We start from the raw sequence: 22666 nt of genomic DNA, 5'->3' as shown, positions 1-22666 counted from the left end.
CTTTTTTTTCCTCTTCTTCTTCAGGATATGTCAGCTCGAGGATCATCTTCACAGCTTCCTAAACCTTTTGATCCTGAGCCAGTAGCTAAATATGGCACACTGGATGTGACTTTTGACTATGACTCACAGGAACAGAAGCTTTTGGTGACAGTGACAGCTGTCACAGACATTCCAACATACAGCAGGACAGGTGGAAGCTCATGGCAAGTACACCTAGTTCTTCTCCCTATAAAGAAGCAGAGAGCAAAAACCAGCATCCAGCGGGGACCGTGCCCTGTCTTCACAGAGACATTCAAATTTAATCACGTCGAGTCTGAGATGATTGGGAATTATGCAGTTCGCTTCCGACTGTACAGCGTACGGCGCATGAAAAAGGAGAGGATTGTGGGAGAAAAGATTTTTTACTTGACAAAATTGAATCTTCAAGGGAAGATGTCAGTGCCAGTGATACTGGAACCTTCTTACAGTCTGCCTGTGAGTATTAAATGAGGCAGAATAAGAATGCAGTGAGATACAGTGTCCTGAATTCTGAATAAGAATAGTGTGTATATTTATAGAGTCATCACATCCCCTCAGTTTTTTGAACAGTTATAGCACTGCATTAGCACAATGAAGATTTCCTTAGAGCTTCTGTAAGTATGTTCACTTTCCACCTGCAAAAGCTGTCTGTATTTTTCCGTTTAATTACTTAAAAAATTCCAGTCCATAAATAGGAATATAGTGGTGAATGTATGTATCCATGCATGTATATGTATGTAATAGTATTATCTTTACCACTTGCAGCACTTCAATTTAAAGAGAAAAACACACCAGAGTGGAAGAAAAAAAGAAGCTATACTAGCAAATGTCCTCCATCTGTTGCAATTAAGTCATGGTTGCAAATAGGTATTTTCCTTGAAAGAAAGAAAGATAGGAAAGAGGAATTTGGAAAGTCTAAAGCCATTTTTAATAACTTCACATTCAAACCTTGGAAATAATTGATTTCTAGTTCAGCCTGAAGCGAAAAGTAGTTGAAACTGAAAAGGATTTTTTCTGACAAAAAACCCAACTGTCTATCTGATGAATGAAATTATTTTTCCCCCAAATAATATTTCTAATAAAGCAAAGCAACAGTAATTAAGGATAAACATAGGTATCATTATCAATAAACACAGAAGATCACTAAACTGGCAGTGGATCACCATCTTCTTTTTTTGTTTCTGGAAGAATTTAAGTCCAGAATGCTTTTGTCCAGAAAGAGAATGTTTGTCATGTTGTGCTCTGGGCATCCCAGACTAGGAGTGCTTGAGTATTCCTTGCTTAAGAATTGCATTGTTCTATATTACAGATATATTTTTTGGGGAAAAAAATTGATGATTATCAAGGACATCCATATTTGGTCATTGTATGTGTTTTTGTGGGGTTTTTGTAAACAATGAATAGAAGAAAAAGAGGAGCAGAAGGGAAAAAAAGGAAAACATTTTTTTAGGTGAAGTAAAACAATTAATTTGTTCTTCACTTTGAAAAAAAAGTTTGGATTGATCAAAATGGCATTTCTGGTTAACATGAGTATTGCCAAGGCTCAAAGTAATAGGCTGTTGTGTTTAATGACTGAATATATACTTACTAGTAAAAGCTGAGGTTAAATCATGGATCTGGTGAAGGATCAACTGACAATAGAGCAGATTTCTCATGGTTTCTTAAGAAGCACAAATCCGTCTAATCTAAGGATGAAATGATTCACCTCTCTAGAGAAAACTTGCTTAGTGAAAATTTTGCTAATTTCACAGCTTGGTAAAAAGCACCCCATGACCCAGAACATTGCATATTCTAAAGATACTTGCTTAATTTGTGTGTTTTCAATAGATTTGTAAATAAAAAGGGCAGTGAATGGGCCAGGTTGGTGATTGATTGGTGTATCCCGTATGTGCACTGGTTATTCTTTGGTATTATTTTCTTGAGGGTAGGCAGAATAAAAACAAGTTCCATGAGGCATGAGAGATGATAAGGTTGTTCTTTATTTTATATTATGGTACAGCATGGTGTATCAGCATTTTTCGCTCCTCAGTTTTTGGGGTTGGAACAAGAATAAGGAATGTTGGTAGAAAGTGAAGGGATCCTCCAGAGTTTGTTGTTGTAACAGGATTTAAGCAGCTATACCTGTTGCTGGAAAGGATGCTTCAGAGTCATGATGGCCTGAATGAGGATCCATGGTCTTTTGGAAGTATGCAAATCAGCTTTGAAACCTTTGGGAATTCATTCACTTCTGAGTTTATGGGTATTTTTATCTTACCATTTATAGCCAATATAATATTTTTTCAGTGAACAGATTTATTGCAGGATTTTACCTCTATTTGTTTTGCAAGAGTGTTAAAATTCATTGTGTTTTTGTATGTAGGACTGGAAGTGAGGCGCAGCCTTGGGCTCTTGAGCTCAAGCCTTGGTTACTCAAAACAGCTGGGTCATCTTGATCACAAAATTATGAATTTTCTTCTGAAAACATCAGGTTGTTTTGTTTGCAACCTGAATTTCTTCATGGCCAAGTTATTACCATTTGCTCTACTGCCAACATTGGCCTTGAGCTTAATTAGTTCTTACCCTTCTCAGGTGTTTGCCTCTGGGTGTATTTATACACACTGATTGTATTCCTTTTTAACTGTCCTTTTGCTAGAATAAACCAACAGTCTTTATGTACAACTAATCATAAATGTCAGCCAGGGGTTACTTAACAGGGAAAGGTAAGTGCTCTTTGAATTTGGAGAAATCCAGTTGCTCAAGGATATTAGTAATTATAAGATCCATGATGAGGCACATTGTACATTCAGAATTAAATTTGCCTTGTTCAGTTGCAGAGGGTTTGTTGCTGAGAAGTGTTTATATGTGACAGCTTTTTAATGAAGATATTTCTTGGACAAATGACAGTTGTCCTATTTTTTCAACTGCTTCTCATTATATGGATTTTATATATTAAATATACCTTCTGTCACTGAAACTTCCTAATCCATTGAAATATCTATGCTAATCTCTTCTGCAGAAATGTATTTTATTTCCTTCTGTCTGTGCCTGATATTATATGAATGTATTTTATTAGCTAATCATATGCCTTCTGATTGTGTAAGAACAGTTTGTATCCTGTGAAGTTGAGTATTTTTTCAGTGAAGCTTTAAACCTGAACACAAGGGAATCTGGCTATAGGTAGATCAGCAAGTTCAGTGCCTTTCAAACATAGCGACACGTTGATAGGAGTGTTAAAAAGTGAAAAAGTGCATGTTGTGGTGAGGACATGATAGTAGTGTGTTCCTTGAATAGGTTCCAAAGCTACACATGGCTTCAAATTTACAAGTGTATTCAGAAAACATCATTTTCACCCAAGATTTCACCCTGTTTCTCTCCTTCCCACATTGTGTATCATGTCTCGCATTAGCAGCTATTATCCCCAGTCCCTTTGCCATTTATCTTTAACAGCCCTGCGTTGCTGCAGTTCTCCCACGTAACAGGGAATGCCTCCTCAGCCCCCTTATTTATCACACGTTTTCTCCCAAGTTCAGTGCTTGTTTTAAATGAGGAGGAAGCAGTGAAACCAGTATGAGTTGGGCAGAATGCAGTTGTCACTGTTATCTGAGACTGTGTCCCTTTCAGATTTAATAGAAATTGTCCATTGCATCAAATAATTAATTGCAGGGGTGTACATTGTGGTTTTGTCAGAGTATACTTTGTGTAGGAAGATATTTGTTGATGCTTTCAGAGAAATTTTCCCTTTAGTGCAGCGGAACACAAATTTTTCTTCACCCATCTTGGAGTTTCGAAAAGCTGTTTATTCCTCTTCAGGAAATCCCTGTGGACCTGTTTTTAGTTACTCTTCATTCTCACCCAGAGAAATTTTCCTGACAGTGAAAAACAGCCTCCAGTATGATGTGATTATAAAAACACATAAGCAGTTTATTGAGTGAAATCTGTTTGGAAAAGATCAAAGAAACATGCGTAATCCCCTTCACCATTCCATAGGTTGCTTTTTGGTATATAATAACAACAATCAATCATGGGTTTTTTATTTTGTGATTGATTTGGGAAATACTGTTTGGGTGACCAAAATATACCTCTTGCTGCTAAGCAAATCTAGTAATCATTCATTATGTATCATCAAATTACTAGGTGTTTACTGGGAAGAATTTGATTTATTTTTCTTTCTTTCTGTAGCATTCTCCATTTCTAACATCTTGAACTCCCAGTGTGATCCCCATAACAAAGAACTGATGGTGTAGGCAATCATAGGTGTTTAAAGGATTATTTTGTACATCTTTACTATGAAGTTCCAGAGTATGTGGGTAACTATTTTAATTAGCTTTTTTGAGTGAAGGCATTTATGCATGCAGTGTATAAAGATGCTCACTCTTGCACACACACATACGCACTCTCTCCACTATGAGGACAATTTAGTGTACACGGGTTTATGCACTATGCTTAAGGCCTTTATTTCATGTTGCCCTTTATGTGTGCTGAGTCTTCAGTATTCCTTGTAATGTTTATCAGTTCATAAACTTTGCAGGAATAAACGCTTTCAGAGTGGCATTTCTTTTTTGGGAATTCTTGTCCATTATAGAGTCAAGCTGTCAGGTTTTGTGCAAACAAAGTAGAAGAGTCACTATTAGTGACTTTACTACTGTGTTCTTACAGCATGATCTATCCAGGATTGTATTTGGAAGGCTAAATGCTAAAATTTAAATGTATAAACAGGGCTTTATTAAATACCAATATGACCCTTTAGGCTGCTAATAAGAAAAATTACTAAGACTTGTCTAAGGAAGAAGCAAAAAGACCGAATATTTTGTTCTCAGTATTTTGACTGGAATTCTACCTAAAACAAAGACTTCCTATGTGATGATATATAAATGCTCTTGGTTAGCTTGTATAAATTATGTCCATCAAAGTAAGGGGCAATTATCTTTAAACCCTGAGCACATTTTATCTCAGGAGTAACTTACTCGATTCATCTGAGTTAGTGGTAGTAATACAAGGAAAATCAGAATTGATCCTTTGATACGATAAGAAAGATGACTCCTGCCGATTTCTTTGAAGGAAGTTATTAGGTGACTGGAAGATGGTGGTGATGTTAGTGAGGCTGCAGGCGAACTCGACAGTACTTGGCAAACAAAGCATTCTCCTTGTGTTTAGCTGCTCATGTAACATTTCATGGTGGTATGGGCAACCAGCAGCCATTGTCTTCTTGGTGTTGTGGCTGGGGGTAAAAAAATTGACTTTCAATTCCTTTGCTGATACACAGATGGGAAACAAGTTCCTACATGGGTAGCCAGATCGATTACCATAACCCTGAATGTAGGATACTGAGAGAATTTTATGAAGTCACCAATGTAAAGAATTTCATCTAGTAGTCAAAATCATCACTTTGTCACAGAGAGTAAAATAACAATTTGACAACAGGCATGCTTTTCCTTCAATTAATGAGTTGCTTCAAAGAAGCTACTTACTCAACTTGGTCCCTACAATCTTTGATAATTGCAAATAATGGAAGCTATGTTTAAGACATGGTATTACCATTTTAAGTGTACGATGATGCTTTTCAGTCTCTAAAGTGCCTCCAGTCAAATGACAGGCTGTGATCAACTGTTCTAGATTAACTCAAAATAATCTTCTTGAGCGATACTCTTGGTCAGAAAAGCCAGCCCAGTCAGTGGCAAATGTATTGTCTAGGATTGTATGTCTTGTTTTGATCACCTTTAAAAAAATTAAATAGAGAAATCTTGTATTAATACATAAAGCTGAAACAGTGAGGTAACTGTGAGATTCTATCATTCTCTGTAGTAGAAGTACAGTCTCCCAACATGGATTGTGATTTCTAAGAGCAGTAAGGAAAATAATCATACAGTAAATTTCCCAGAAGTGACTTTTTAGAAGTTAGAAGTTAAAATTATCAGGGTTGTCCCTTGTATGAAATTTCCACTTCTGAAGACTATAAGCTGCTGCTTAAACTGTCCTCAAGCAACTCTTTCAGTGGAGGTAACATTCTTTAACTTACCAGTCCAAGTGAAATTTCTGGTTCCCCTAGAGGTGCTGAATTTCCCAAATATTTTGGTTTTTTTATAATTTTGACCCTTCTTGTTTGCATATATATGTAAACACAAATACCTTCTCACATTTGTTACTGTCTTTCAAGAAAACTAGGAAAGGTCAAACCACAAAATTAGTTCCATTTGCAGTTTTGAGCACCCTTCAGCAAAGCATGTACACCATTTTCCTTCGATTTATTTCCACTGAGGGAAGTCCTAATCAGGGATTTTGCACAAACAGATGGAGTCACCTAGTCTGCAGATTCATAATGTATGTGGTTGTGGAACTTTTGAATTAGTTTTTGATTTATTTACTGGATGATTATTTGTATTACTCTGGTGGGCTTCGCAGTATAACATAAATCTTCTTCATTAGGATTCTTCATTTCAGACTTGAGGATCTTCAGGTAATCACTTCTTTTGTATATTCAAGCAGCCTGTATTTGGTATCAGATAAGCATTTCTGTTCATAGGGTGCCTTTAGCAAGGGATCCTTTTAGTCGTAGTGTCAGCCTCTTGTCGGGTTTGCCCTTTATATCACTTGACCTTGAGCTGAATCTTTCACAGCTCCTGTCTTTCTGTTGGGTTTAATCAGCTGTCAGCCGGCCCCAGGAGAATCCAGTTTATCTTTTCCCTTTCTTTTTTGTGTGTAGGATAGCTCTGAGGGCTGAAGCAGATCCCTTCTGACTGGAAACACCTGGGGGTCCTCTGATCATGAGATTAAACATGACCTGAGCAAATCAAAAGGGCACCACTAGCAATTGTTAATCACAAAGAGTTTACCTGAAAAATGCATTCTAAATGTACAGTTAATGGTAGGGGTTTGTTCATTGTGAAAAATAATTGCATGTATGTTTATGAAATGAAATACTAATCCATAGATTGACTACTCATAAATTGTGCTTACTGTTTGATTGCTGAATCTTTCTCTTTTGCCAGACTGAAAGGGTGTAATCAAGAGAAAAATGAAATTATTTGCCATTGATCTCCCCAATGAGTATAGACTCAATCCAGCTGGACAGAACATTGTCATTTAAAGAAGTCTTGGAAGCTGTCCCACAGTAACATCTCCATGCTCTTACATATTTGACAGGGAGTAAAGAGAGGGGGAGGTGTGAGTGGATCTGGGTGGGAGCTGTTAGCGTAGCTTCATCAGGAAAGCAGGTAAAATGACTGCGTTTTGTGTCAGATGTTCTTACTTAAATTGCTAACACAAATATCTAACAGCTTTTAGTGCTTGAATGTTTCTTTATGTACCTGTCTTATCACAGAAAACAGAATTTGATAATAAAAGCCCTCTTGCCTCTTTTCCTCCCCTGGCCCATGGCTGTATAAAAAGCTGCTAGACTTCTGCAGTGTAAAAACAGTGCTTTTGCAAATGCTGTAAATTCCGTGGCAGGTTTATTTCCAATTGCCTCCTCCAACTGCTGCTTGGGTTTGCTCTGGAAATTTCAAGCCCATTATGTGTGTGGAACAGCCAGGTGACCTTTTGTCATCTCCAAGGGTGTAATTTCAATACAGACTAATAGAAGTGACAAAAAACTTCAATGTTTCCCTTTCAGTAGAAAATTAATGTTTTGTTCCACAGAGCCGATAATTTAAAAAAAAATTTCGGCACAAAGTACTAATAGCAAATTCTCATGAAACGGGGAAAACAACACAGAAATCTCTCTGTGAACTTGTTCAAAATCGTTCAGAAGAGTTGAGTGCTGATTTGCCATTATTAAGAATATGTAAATTTTATTTTGTTATTTTAATATTACTGCTAAATTATAGTATCTTAAATTTAAAACCAAGCAATTTTTTTATCAATACAGTATTCTTATTAGAAATCTCACAAAGATTTGAATTTTTTTAAACTAACTATTTTTAATTATTTTGAAATGGAAGTTTATTATTATAATGTATCTTAGGAAGTTTGTTGTAGTGTCTATGGTAAATTAAAGCACTGTATAGAATTTTTAAAGGTTTTAATCCTTTGAATCTAGTGAATCAAAAAATTTTAATTTGATCTCAGATTTTCAGTGTTCCATCTGTGCAAAACAATGTGTTTTTTAGGATCCTGCATCCGGAATTTTTTCTCACTTGAGAGTTAAAAATAGGGTAGAGCAAAAGCTTTTTATGAGAAATGGGAATATTATCATTTCATATAATCTAATTTTCAACTACATTAATATTATTTAATAATCAAAACAATCCATATTTGATGTGAATACCATTGATGTTGAGTGAATTTATTTCCTAAAATTGGAATTTTTGACTAGGAAGTCCTGGTAATATTTAAAGCATGCCATTTTACCCAAAATAAATGGTTTTTTTTCCCTAAGATCAAGTTGCATAATGGAAAGATTATTAGACTATTTAGCTTCATGTTTGTGATTTAAGTTGACTTAGTAATGCTCTAGAGTGTTAAGAACATGAATAAAAATGCACTTTATACTTAATTGGAACATGCTTCAAGGAAGCTATTAAGCAAAAAAACCCAAATAATTACCTGTCATAGATAATGATACTTTCCTAAACTTGAATCTTTGTGAGATGCTTAAAGCTATATGTTTCAATGTTTGCAAGTTCAGGCTATAAATTTAAAGCAAAATACTGATAACTATGTGTTCTCCTAATTTTGCAGTACAGGACAGCTGACTTTAAACTTTGACAGTCCTAATTATTTTACATCCCTCTGTTTTCAGGGCTGAGTTCATCAGGTGGTTTAATTCTCTTTCCCGGGAATGATCTCGATACTATTTCAACAGTGTTTTAGCTTTGAAATGTGTTTTTATAAAGTATCTTGTGCTGAAGGCACTAGTGAAGGATGTGGAGCCCCTAGGTTTGGTTTTCTCCTCTTGAGAGCTGCTCTGGAGCCCATGTGGGGCTTGGGAGCTCTCCTCACCTCAGCAAGCTCAGAAAGGAATGGGAGCTTCAGGGTTCAACCCTGGGGTGGTGATGGAGATGAATGCTTTCATCTAAAAACTGTTGGAAACCTGGATTGAGGGCCCTCCTTTGCCTGCTAGGATTCACATTTCCTTCCGTAACCTTGCAGTTGTATTGATCTAGAAGTAGAAAAAGTAATGTGCAAAAAAGTTCTTAAAGAGATTAGTGGTATAACATTAACATTTAAAATTGGAGAGAGACATTTTGACAAGTAACATGCTGTGAATCAGATTTTTGTTGCTGAAGGACTGTCAGCAAGGTTTCATCTTTTCTGTGTATATTTTGAAAAGCCAAAAGAATCAGATGCTCTTGTTTCGTGAGCCTACAGAGACATGATTTTAACCTGTGCATTGAAGAAAATGAACTTTTAACTGCCTTCAGAGCATGGCCACACTATTCCCTGTCATTAACTCCAGTTGGCTTAAGAGCAGAATTTATAAGCAGAACTTCAGGATATAGAAAAATAACAGTAGGAGATGAATATGTAAGTAACAAATACTGTGTTTCCATGGAATTGTGGGGAAAGAAGACAAATAAACACATTTTACATATATTACCATGGATGCAAATAGATGATTCTCTGTGTTGTAAGAGGGGAGAGAAAAACACTGTTGAAGATGCTTCTCAGGGATTGAAGTCTAACATCATGCATTCTATGTGTTCATGTCCATTGGTATGAGGGAGAAAAAACATCATTCCTTTTTTGATTGCCAACTTTTGTGCAAAGGGAACATACGAAATACAAAGCCTGCCTAATGAGGATGTTTTTATTATATCTTTATTAAGAAGTAATGTCTCTTCCCCAGATAATATATGCAAAGAAGTCATCAAGGACAATAGTTTGGAGAATTAGTAATTAGGTTTTTGTAGAATATGACACGTACTACTTTTACAATCCAGTGGAAAGCAGCAGTTCTTGTAAGTGTTGAGCAAATAAAGTCAGACTAACTTTATTACAAAGTACCATCCTGTGGTGTATATTGGAAAGGTTTAGGTCCTTTGCACACAGCTTTATGTTAGACAATTCAAAAACTGAACATTTTTTTAATTTACTGCAGTAAGACAGATATATGAACCAAATATTTGGAATAGACTTCACTTTTTTTTTTTTTTTTTTTCAGTGCTTACTGTTAATAATGTATGGCTAAATCAACAAAAAAGTTTCAGGATTTAGTATTAGTATCCTAGACAACTTCAAGGGACAGTTTCTTGCACTGTGGGCAGATCAGTAACACTTTGACAGTTCATCTAAGTTCTTAAAAATCCACATACAAGGTTTTGTGACAGTTCTCACCAGGCTTCTAGCTTCTCTTCTGGTGCTTCACTGACCTTGAAAAGCCTTTGGTCTCACAGAACCTTAGTCCTTTCCCTTGCTAGTTAAATTACACACAGTCTTTATAGAGGATGAGAGGAAAGGGTTGTGAAAATAAACTTACATAGACATTATTTCAAACAAATAGTAACTTTTGGTCTGAATCCAAAGTTTCCCCCAGGGAAGCAGTAGTATCAAAGTGGGCTAGGGATAGCTTTACAGACAGATTGAATGCAGACCTGCTTGGAGATGAAAAGCATCTGGTTGCACTGTAATGTTGTCATTGGAACTCCATCTATATTCATGTTGTACCAATGAGCAATTTCAGCATTAATATTTTACAATTTGGCACTTGAGTTTGAAGGTTATATTTTGAGCAGGTAAAAGTGTAACTTCCTGTCTGGCTTTTTTCTTGATGAGTTTGTTAGTGCTCTTCTAGAATTCTGACTGGTGTAAACAGAAAAAAACCCTCTAAACAGAAACTTTAATAAAGCTCTTATTTCCAGTTCTAGTGCAGCATATGACTTAGCACAAAGTCAGGTTACTTACCCACAGATGTCAATATCATGGAATATCTTCCTTAAAACAATGAATGGATTTTCACAATGTGAACAATAAACTCTGTGCTGAAGAAAATACTTTTTAGAAGACATCTAATAATACTTAGTATCTCTGCTTTTAACTTTGCCCTGCAATGGAAAGTCTTTCTTTAGTTATTGATCTGAGCCCAGATGAACTTAGCTGTCTCTTACGATCCCTGATTCTGGTTTCTTCTCTTCCTCATAATTTTTTTTTGTTTTCTTGTAAAAGAAAACTGACAAAATGCAACATTGCTCTCCCCCTTTCCTCAGGTCTTTTACATGCTTGTCCCTAAATCCTCTGTTTTCTTCCTTGTTATAGCCAAAGAAAGTATACTTCAGTTTATGTTGTTTATTCTTTTGTTACCCAGTAACATCATTCTGTCTTCTAATTGGCTTAATTTTCCTTCTTAACTTTCACTTTCTCTTATATTAGGATTTTCCCATTCATAACGAAAAAGCAGAGTATTTTTTTAATCTGTTAGGGTCAGCATGAAACAAAATGAATTGAAGTTGTGGTTCTTTTAGAGTGAAAGGGAAAGCAGAGTACTATTTAGATTTTTCCTTCAGTGAATTTGATTGCTTTTTTTAATGTCTTGTCTATAGATGGCCCCACAGTTTTGGAGGAAGGAGATCCATAAGTTTATTATAAAATGAGGATTAAACAACATTCATTTGTTTTTCTCAAACCTGCAAAAATATTTTGGTTTGGAAAATATTGTAGAAGAATATTTAAGTTAGATGCTCTCTCCAGATTTTCATCTAACTTACATCTACCAGTTCTTTCTGTGCAACATTTCTAAGGTACAGTTGCATTTCCATCCACTTAGAGTTCTGAAGCATCACCTTGGTCTTCTCAAGCCACCATTCAGCTGGTGGGATCCTTTTGCCTGGCCTTGAGAAGGGCAGTCTTGTCCTTCTCCTATCCATTTGGCATTCTGCTGCAAAGGAATGGTATTTCTAGCCCATGCTTTTGTAACTTTGTAGTACCACACATAGAATTTTTCCGTTGTTTTCCTCCTTCTCTATTATACCACACGGAAGCTACTTGTCTTCTCTTTCCTAGCACTTCAGGAGTCATTTACACTCAGCAGTCACTCATTTAGTATTCACTGTTTCTAACAGGCTAAACCGTACTCTGATATCCATTGTAGTGAGTTTGGCTCTGTCATGAACTGATTTCTCAGTTCCTCTTAGGCCATCAGAAAACTGTATAAATAAATCCCAATTAGGAAAAGGTATTATCATCACCTTCTCTCAGCATGTCAAAGCCCATTGAGGATCTGGGGACAATGTTACTCAGCCTGCTCTGTGTTGCATCGTTTTTTTGTAGGCTTGCAGCATGATCTCAATCAAATTTGAGACCTAAGCTTTGAACGGTGTCAGGTGGACTGTGCTAAAGATTCCTGGCTCAAGAAAATAATAAGGTGAATAAGCACCATGGGGATAATGTGTTACAATTTTAAAAGACCAGAAAGCTTAAGTAATAGCTGCAGTTGTGACAGGCTGAGGTTTTCAAGTGTGCAGTGTAACTGTGCTGAATCAAGTCATCTTTCTTTTAAACTTTCCATTTTGTTCCTTCTGATGAAGTTAAGAATCAAAAGTTTCCTGTTCTGTGAATGACAATAATCAGAGAATGAATGTATACTTGTAATTAATTTTCAGCAATTAACAATTTGCAAGCAGTTTGAAATTTATTCTTGGCATTGAATAAAGAGCTTTTGGAGAAATAACCGAAGATTTAAAATTCTGAATTTGCAACTTGGGAGAGGGAAGTCAGAGAAATTTGTTGAGGTCCTTCTTCAGCAGTAAGAATACATTTGCTAGCAACAGTGAATGTTTATTAATGAGGAACTGGATTGCTACTTGAAACTTCTGCTAGACTTTTGGGAAATATTCTGTTGAAAACAATTTGTTAAAATGTCAATAAGAGGGATATTATTGTAGGTATCATGTCTTCTATAATCTGAGAATCTATAGTGCATGTGGGCTTTATATGTCAGCTGAAGTTACTTGTTTATAAAGTTAACATTTATCTTGATGAGGATTTGTGCCATTTAGGTTTTAGGTCTGATCTTATGCCCATGTCAGCTGTTGCTGGAAATGATAGAGACATTTGGAATCTGGAAGAATCAGCTTCACAATATCATTTGAAAAATCTGTGGACACAATTTACATTTTTTCTGAGAGAATCATAAAGGGATGTGCTGATAATTCAAAAGTCTCTCCTCAGCTACCAAGTACATTGCCATTCCGTTGGCTACTTGCCATCCAGTTTTTTGGTTTCTGTAGTACCACTCTTATGTGCCAGTGGAAATGAAAATAGGAGCAGCCATGGTGTGATTAGCATGGCAGTGTAAAGAAAGTGCGTTTTTTTTCTTTTTTTAAGGCAAATTATGAGGAGTTAAAATGATAAAAACTAGTATTAGAAACACATTAAATATGTAATGTAGTGAGAAGGTATGAAAAATCTAAGTTTTTTTGAAGTTTTCAGGCTGGAAATTAAAGCATCGCTCCCTGAGCTTTGGATGGCATTCTTCCTTCCCCACCCAAGACAAAGGGACTGCTGCAGTTCTGTATCCCTGGATCAATTAAATTCCTTGTAAGCTAATTTATACTAGACAGAGAGCATTTTTCTAATTGCATGTGTTCTGTTATTTTGCTATTCATAAATTCTTAGTCTAGAGAATACCCTTTACGAGGGATGAATAAGAATGTTCTGCTATTTATTGTCTTCAAGGTTCCACTGGTGTTTTCCATTTTTTTGAAAAGCAAAAGATCCAAGGTTTAACATTCTCCAGGATGTTGCCAAATTATGTCACAGGTCTTACCTTGGAAATTGAAGTAAATAGGGACCATAAAGGCTTTCTTCATTTACTGTTGTTATTTCTCCGTAATCATGAAGCAGTGGAAGCACCTAGGAGTTGTTTTAATTTCAGACCACTTTATTGTTACCTCTAACATGTGCAAATTAATTATATATTAAGAGTGTGCATTTCTTATTGAGTGATTGAATGGAACTTGTTATTGCCACTAAGTTGCTTTCAGAATTTTCTATGCATTATTCTAAAAATCTACTTCCTAGTAACATCATTCCATAAGACACACAGAACTTTTTATCTGTTTTATAGGGTTGTGACTCTCAAATGAGCATGTCAGAAGTGTCCTGCAGTGAAAGTACCTCCTCTTGTCAGTCTCTGGTACATGGCTCAGCTCCAGAAATCCTCATTGGCCTCCTTTATAATGCTACAACTGGAAGATTATCAGCAGAAGTGATAAAAGGCAGCCACTTCAAAAACTTGGCAGCGAACAGACCACCCAGTGAGTGAAAATCTTTTTTCATCCTAATGCTTCTGTACTGGTGGGGCTCTCGGTAGCAAGGACTTCAATCCTATCACTTAGTCTTACCCAATCAAAATGAAATGGAGCAATCATCAACTAATCTGTTTCATGTTTTATATTTCTAGTCAGTTGGGAAATAGCAAAAATCTAAAATTCAAAATATTAATTGTAAGTTGACAAGCATGGTTTAATTTTTCATGATGACTGACTAATAAATTACCTTTATCATAATGATTAATTGCTAAATTACTAATGCCTCACATCACAGGCCAAAAAAAAAAAGCAGTGTTTAAAGAGAAAGTACATGCCAGTTAATATTAATATAAACATTCTGAACAGTTATTGCTGTTCCTAGAGGGGTTGATACTGCAGTCTTTAATTGCTTATGTGCCTGTATATATGTGGTAATATATGTAATTTGGGAATGTCAGTAAAGACAAGGAACAACCACTTGAGACCTTTGGCATATTTACTGTACAGGAGGAATGTTCACCCTCAGAAAGGACTTGAATTCTGTCTTCAAGCATTTGTTCAAAAATACATGTCTGAAATATCTGTGAACTTTATATACTTCTTAAGTGGAGCCAGATGGAATGTCACAGGGAGAGAATGTTATTACTGTCTCTAGCTCTTTGGCATAGCTTGAGAAAGTTCAGTTACAAACTTCTTTAAGAGATATTTTTTATTGTCTTTTAAGACGATGTGTCTGATTTATGTAAGTGTTAATAAGAAATACCTACCTGTTCCTTTTAATTTTGTCTGGAGGCTCAGGTTTTAGCTACTCTTTCTGTTTTTTAAGACCCAGATTAGTGTGGCACTAGCAGATTATCTGCTGCTGGATTATGTATTAGGCTGCCAACATTTTGTAAGTGGTTTGCACATCTCACTTTGTCTTCAGAGTTTAGAAAGTAAGCCAGACTTGATACTGATGCTCTCTCCTCTTTCTCATTTTCTTGACCCATGTTTATTCTCTTCATAATTGGCTCACCTTACTCTCCTTTGCTTTCTCTATACTTTTCACACTGATGGAGCCAGACTTTGTTAACATGGCCAGAGAAGGAAGGTGATAGATGAATCTCTAATACATTTATATAATTGGGTAGCTGTCCCAGAGTCACCTATTTGGAGACAAAGTATAGAAAGAAATTGGGAATGCCAAAGAGGTCCGAGGACCCTGGGGTGTGGGAAGAAATGAAAGGGAGAGGAGAGACCATGATGACCCTTAACCAGATGCTTATCTTTCTGGAATCTCAGAGATGGCCAGTTTTTATTCAATATTTAAAATATGCAAGCTGGAGGGGTTCAGTACTTGTTTTGAAAGCAGAGATGTTGATTCCTTAGTATGTTAATTCCCAAAATGTGCTCAGTCGGCCCATGCTGTAGAGCTACCAGTTGTGTCACTGGGGTCAAAAATCTGTTTCAGACTGCAAGAATGGAGCATAGAACATGGCACATATCCCTGTAAAACCATGTTATGTCTAACCTTTTTGAAGGAAAGAGCTTCCATGCCACCTTTGCTTCCTGTGAAGGATAGGGGGAAGATTTAATGTTTATAATAACAATAGTCCAGTTCTGTTTAGACAGATGTTTGGATTTGGGTTTGGATTTCTATTGAAACTAATGAACTTTCTGGGTCTGGTAAAACCATGCCCAGAATATTGTGGAATCCAGATTTTCCCTTTGGGCTGTTTTGTGCCATCCTCCTCCCCTCCCCCAGCAGTGATGTCACATTTTAAACTCCTGGACCCAGGTCCATGCCACTGCTGTCCCCTAACTCCCTGTTGAATACAACAAAATCTGCCAGCTTCAATCTGTGCCTTCATTTCCACAAGATGAAAACTAAGGCCCGAAGGGATGATGATGATTAAGAAGAAGAAGAAAAAATGTCCTGGTCACATTTGTTTTTTGAGTTATCAATGGTCCAAAATCCTGAGAAGTGCTGCAAAGTGGATGAGCAGTTCAGTTTTCATTCCTGTATTGAGGAACTGTGATAGAAATGGAAGCAATTACTGTACCCCACATTTCTGTAGTCTAGGGCTTGTGAACTTATGGATTTTTGTGAATACTAATTTCTACTTCTTGCTAGTACATGCTCCTCTGCTGCATATTTATATGTTACTTTGTTACTCATTCAGCAATTGAGTGCAGGCAAATAGGCAAAATCCTGCAGGCAGTAACAGTGGATGTGTCTTCTTTGTTTCTTTGTGTGACAGTTAATATTTTGTATGAGAAAAAGATGCTTATCAGTTTTCCTTAAAGTTTCTTTGAAACAGAGTATGAGCTTTTGCATATTAAATGCATGTGTGAGTATGCATGCATGCACACATTAAATCCATAAATACGTGGATTTTAATAAGCAATACCTTTACATCCTAAATAGAAACCCATTGCTGAATTTAAGAGATAAGTGTCCCTCAGCTCTTTTTAGAGATTACGTCAGAGTCATTCTTGTGCCCCAGTTCATCACTACTCAAGAACTGAAGTATTACAATCAAATATCAATAACTAGAAAAGCTAAGGGCAAAACCAGCTTGGTTTTCAGGTCAATGATTTTTCATTTTATTGCTTTTAATATATGAAATGTAATTACTTTATTGTGCAGTTTTTCCAAATATGCTGGAGTTTGCATGAAAAAGCATAAGGTTTTGTAAGGATATAGTGATTTTTACCCAATCTGCTATAACTTAATCATTTGCATGATTCTGGCTGTGGTGTGACTTAGAACCCAATGTCTATTAGTTCTAAGATAACCCATTATGTAAGCAATGTAATTTTTGTTGAAGATTGCACAAAAACTGCACAAAATTTTCATTTCATTAAATTTTACCTAACAATCCTTTTGTTCAGTCCTTTTTCTGGTCTATGCTGCCAAGGTTTCATGTTCTTCCACTCCAGTGAATAGTGTTTCCTCTTAAACTTTAACCTTTGATCCTCTCTCACCCAACTATTGACATCTGGTCATTATTTCTTTTACTGCTTTCCACCCCCTGTTGTCAGACGGACTGTTCTGTTGTCTAAAACACTTGATAGGTGGACAGGTTTATATAATCCGAGGTGAGTTCCTGTAGAAACTAATTGGATGTTGTCTTTTTCATGCAAAAGAAACCTGCCAGCAGTAAAATGTCCACAGCTGCCTACCCATACCAGTTTATAAAAGTATATGTTTATTTTTTGTGGCACACTGTAATGCATAAGTTGCATTTATCTCTGATTATGGATGTTGGGGTTTCAGTGTACCTGCAAAGTGAAAATACTCAGTGTGGATTTTTTTTAACATAAATTACAACTTTTAATTGATATTATACATTAAAATGAGAAGACAGGAATAAAAATTAAATACAGTGTTGTTTTATACAATTTTATATTTCCTATAATTAGTTACCTTTGTGAAATGTGCATCCTTCTGCAGGAGCATGGTTTGGTGTTTTTGGTCCAATGAAAATAGACAATTGAAAATAAGAGTTTATACCCAAATGCTAACACATAATGTGGGCTAACTACATTACTTGCATCATCTTCTTAAGTGTATGCTTAAAAGCACCATGCAAGCTACTTTTTGAACAATTGTCTTGAATTATGCAAAAACTTGCTTTTCTTTAGGCATAAAGTAAATTTATTCCTTCATGAATCTAGGAAATAATAGGGTTTTTTGTATTGTGTAAACTGCCATCTTTGAATGCACTTTGCAGCGTTTTGGTTTTCAAAATAAATAAAACTGAAAAGCCCAAATCGAGAACCACATCCATGCAGAGATTATTCTTAAGCATTTTATCCTGGCTGTTTTGATATCATTGCTGCATATTGACATTTTTTTTTTTACCTCTTCATTAATTGCCTTTATTCCACTTCATTTATGCATATTCTTTGAAATTTCAGTGGTATGCTTTACAGTGTTGTGGCTAGTTGGAGCTTGCTAAGTGTTAATGCAATTTAAGTTTTTCTAGACGAAACAAGGGGGTCAATGGGAAGAGGATTATGAGGTATACCTTTAACTTAACCCATGTGCATAGTACTGGAGCTAGTTCATTTGTTAGTGTGTTTGTAAATATTTTGTTTACTTGTCATCTCTCCATGTGTCTGAAGTAAGCTGTGTTGAGCCATCCTGGTATACACCATATCCTTGTTCTTTGTAAATACCTCATTCTCCGAATCTTTCATTCCAAGATACCTGATACAATGTGACTTCTTTTGTAGATACATACGTTAAGCTAACCCTGCTGAACTCGATGGGGCAGGAGATGTCCAAATGTAAAACTTCCATCCGCCGAGGGCAGCCGAACCCCGTGTACAAGGAAACCTTCGTTTTCCAGGTGGCACTGTTCCAGCTCTCGGATGTGACGCTCATACTGTCCGTGTACAATAAGCGCAGCATGAAGCGGAAAGAGATGATAGGCTGGATTTCCTTAGGTCTCAACAGCTCAGGAGAAGACGAACTCAACCACTGGACTGAAATGAAGGAATCTAAAGGACAGCAAGTCTGTAGGTGGCACACTTTACTGGAATCGTAATGGATGGTAGAAAGTGCAGCCGTGGTTCTAATGGAGCTTGTTCTCCCGGGAAGATGATCATCCCTGGTCGCAATCAGCAGATTTCTTGTGGGAGTAAAAAACGGAAATTGCAGTCAACATTCCATCGTAAAGGATGCACAACCTGCAAAATGGTGGGATTTAATATAGAATCTTCACTTGGTGTCATGAACTTCCTTGGTGTCAGTAAAGCCTTGCTGTGCACAGATAGGATAGCAGTCCCTTCCCCATCCACCTGATGCTGTATTTGTTTGGGTTTGTTTTGTGGTTTTCAATTCAGAAACATTTTGTGTGAGGTTCTCCTAATTAATGTAAGCTCCTTCTTGTGTATGTTTTTTATTGCGTTAATACTGTAGCTTCTGACCTGCCTCCGTTCAGATTAAAGGTCAATAGTTTGCACTTTGAGAAAAAGTTAATGGTCTGTAAAGCAAAAGCAAAAAAAAAAGAAAAACCACTGGTGAAAGAACACTTAATAATATAACAAATAGAAATATACTGTTGCTTTGCACTGAGTTTCTTTCCAGGAGCTTAGTAAAGTAAGTTTTCATTTTTTGATATGCAGTTGGTTTGAAAAATACTAGCATTTGAGCATCAGGTGAACTTTGACATCAAACTAATGTTTCTTCAATCTGTGACAGGAACGAGCTCTATATATGGCAAAAATTGGGTTTTTCCCTCTTGCCGGTACTTCTGCCTAATCCAAAGAGACCAGATCATGAGTTTGGTCCCTTCCAAAACTCCTTAGACAGGTTGTACTGTAAAACTATGTAACTTTCTGTTGAAAGCACTTCCTGTATTCATGTATTCCAATGTAGGAAGCTCATAGAGCACGACTTTACTAAAATATATTTTCATTAAGCAAATTGATACAGGTTTCTTTAAAATGTCAGCAGTTGGAAGCTAGTTTGAAAGACTGTGAAGGAAGTGGAAGTGGTTGGACTACTCTGAATGAATGCAAAATACTATGGCTTTGTTTGAAACAGGTATCCATTCAGGTCTTTTGTGAGCTGTTTTAGGAATTACCATATGCTGTTTGTTGGAAGTAGAGAGCAGACCAGGAGTTTTTACCTTTCTTCTTGAAGAAGAGAACATCAGTAAGTTATTTTTCTAGTGAGTTGCCAGCAACTGAATGAATGTTCACACGCAAAATAGAAGTTTGCTTTGCTTTTGTTCAGGTTGGGAAACACAGCTTTCTAATGGTGCAGTTGAGAAGCTGCAGTATCACCAGATAAACACTCGTGGCATCCACCAAAATTGGGCAAATATCAGTGCTTCTGAGGTTCCTATTTGTCCCAAAGCCTTTAACTGGACTCACACTAATTTAGTGACTGCTGAATCTAATTCATATTACTAAAATTATGCATTACTGAGTAAACATATTTTCAAAATGCTTCCCAATTTAAATATTCTTTTTGCCTGTTATTACAAGTTTTGCTTATTTTTAATTGTTCCTGTAAAGAAAGCAAGAAATTTCTTTTTTCTTATAAATGATGGTGATGTCTTACTAATATGAGACCTCACTGACTGTTGTAGCACTTGGTGGTAGAAGAGTAAAGTGTTGGATTTTGTTGAGACAATTTGTGTTAGTCTAAAATGTTCTCATTAGGACAGATGTGTTCCTCTTGAATTCCTTTATAATACCTTCGAACAAGTCTGGCTTTAAGGTATACAGACAGTCAAGTACAGTGAGACTGGTGATGGTGCAAATGCTGTAATAAAGATATTTCACATGGTTCTCAAATTCTCACACTATTTAACAATTTCATTAAGTCCTTTTTAAAGGATTTTGTAATTCCACGTCTTGGTTTATTTGGTGTCTTTTGCGGGATTTGTTTGCAGAGCCAGGCTTTCAGTTGTTGTTGATTTAAAGATTTAAACATTATTACAGGCCTTTGGGTTTTTATTTTTTCTCCTGATATTGCGCTGCTGCTTCATTTACAGAAGCTTTGTTTACTAAATACAAATAATGCAAAAACTTTCTTTAAACAGGAATGGTCTTGAAGTAATACAACGTAGGTTGTCTCTCTCAGTCATTTTTGTTAGTCCAGTTTGAGAAATGTAATCCTGAGTGTAGAATTTAATACAAAATCAGCATTAATTTTATATGCATAAGAGAAATGCTTAGATTTTCACAATCTTTTCAGCTTTCCATATAACAGAAGCAATGACATCGAAGCTGTTGTAAAGCAGTTTTTCATTGGATGTAGAAGTTGTTTTATCTATTGTTTGTGGATATTTAGATACTCTTACCTAAAATGGAAAATTGTCGCTTGATGGTTGTCTCCTTGTACAGGTTTTGCTATTCAAAGTAATGTACAGTATCGAACAGCAAGAACTGGGTCAGGTAATTCCAGTGAAGGACATACTTACCATCGCCACTGAACAAATGAAGAAGTCAGTTTGGAAGGTGCAGCGAATAACCTCTTACAGAACCAAACTAAACTAAACTGTGTCATGATTGGGGTTTCTGTTTGTAGGTTGCATTGCTTCAGCTTTGCATTTCAGCATTAAGATTTCTAAGGCACTGACATCTTATTTTAGACACAAAGGAGATTTTTGGTACTGTGTGTTGGGCTCATTTGGGAAGAGGAATCTCTCTCTAGGACTTTTCCTAAAGTATCCAGGACCAGTCTGTGCGTCACTTAGGAAGGATTGGATTCATACTTGGATTTATACTGCACAAAGGCTGGGAACTGACTGTATAAAGAATGGAAATGAATATTTAATTTTGATGCAGTAGAATATAGGTTTGCCGTGCAAAACCAGTCACACCAGTAATTGGATTCACCTTGGGATTTTTGTGAGTTAATTGTAGTACCAATAGCTGTCATGTTGGTTTTTTCCTCCTAGAACCTATTCTTATTATTTGATTTGTTTGCAATTTTGTTTTTCATTGCTTATGCAAACCTACACATTTGTATTTGAAATCTGCCTTCAGCTATTGTGGGTTTTTTAAACCCTACATAAGGGCTTGAACACACAGTGTGGTTTTGTGCATTCACTTAGGTCTTAGGCATGGAACAGAATTGCTGAAGAACAAAGTATCAGTAACAAATTAGAGGCACTTGTATTTTCCCCAGAGTTGGCTGTGTTCTTTTCTTTTCATAGGTTTTTGTTGTTTGCCTTTGTTCAAAAGTACAGTAAGTACTTGAAAAAATGTATCAAATTAATTACTTTTCTGTGTGCCAGCAAACCATAAAGAAATTTCAGATCTTGAATTGAATCTGTTTCCTGTCAGTGTAGCCTTAAATAATTGTAGAACAGTGATGTTTCTACAGATTCTATTTTTGGAAGTATTGCAACCTTTCTGTATATAATCTGTTTGGTTTAGTGCTTAGAACATTTCACATAGGTCGTCCTAAAGCATTAAAAATGTGAAAAAGTTGATCAGTTCCTTTCTGTTAAGGGCAAGGTTATGAAGGGCAGGACAGCCAAGCATGAAATCACTACACTGAAGGAGGAGAGGTTGTGCAGTGCCTGCAGGATGCAGCTGTCTCCCACATCCGTGGAGGCAGGAAGGCAGCAGAGCCATCCTGCTGCTCCCATTGAGCCAGGGGGCACAGGGAACAAGGGGAGCACTGGAAAGATGCAAAGCTTGGTCCCGTTGGTGCTTGGTGCTGCTGCCTCATGCTCAGGATGTGAGATGTCTGCTTTGTAGCTGCACTGTGAGGTCTGACTGCAAAGGCAGAAGCAAGGCATAAACTCTACTGTGGGAGAGTTTACGGAGAGACACAATTTCTAAATGAAATGAAAGTCCACTAAACTCACTAATAATTAGATCTGGAAATTTGAGGAGCCCTTCGAATGAACGTATGTGCTTTTGTGGGAGCTAAACATTGCTATCAATTTAGAAAATACTTGAGCTGAAAACAAAATTTAAGGCGTTTACTGTTGGAAATATTTTTACCTGTTAATTTTTACAATGACTTTTGA

The 22666-nt window shown here is 36.4% G+C and overlaps 1 protein-coding gene across 3 annotated transcripts in view; it reads left to right on the top strand.

Annotated features, from left to right (window-relative positions):
* The window catches only part of SYT14 (synaptotagmin 14), an 81822-nt gene extending 60245 nt beyond the window's left edge, over positions 1-21577 (top strand). The window contains exons 5-8 of one of the 3 annotated variants that reach the window (XM_066178354.1): positions 25-474; positions 13997-14186; positions 17205-17261; positions 18402-21577. In XM_066178354.1, coding sequence (XP_066034451.1) covers positions 25-474; positions 13997-14186; positions 17205-17261; positions 18402-18715 — 1011 coding nt within the window. In that variant the 3' untranslated portion in view covers positions 18716-21577. The remainder of the gene's footprint in view (positions 1-24; positions 475-13996; positions 14187-17204; positions 17262-18401) is intronic. The other 2 variants (XM_066178355.1, XM_066178356.1) reach the window with 2 other exon arrangements.
* Positions 21578-22666: the final 1089 nt, after the last annotated feature.

This window comes from Chamaea fasciata, unplaced genomic scaffold, assembly GCF_029207755.1.
Source record: "Chamaea fasciata isolate MVZ Bird 193981 ecotype frontalis unplaced genomic scaffold, bChaFas1.0.hap1 SCAF_3, whole genome shotgun sequence".
In the NCBI taxonomy this organism is placed as follows: domain Eukaryota; kingdom Metazoa; phylum Chordata; class Aves; order Passeriformes; family Sylviidae; genus Chamaea; species Chamaea fasciata.
Note: the sequence above shows the minus strand (reverse complement) of the source record. Positions and strands in the feature narration are given on the sequence as shown.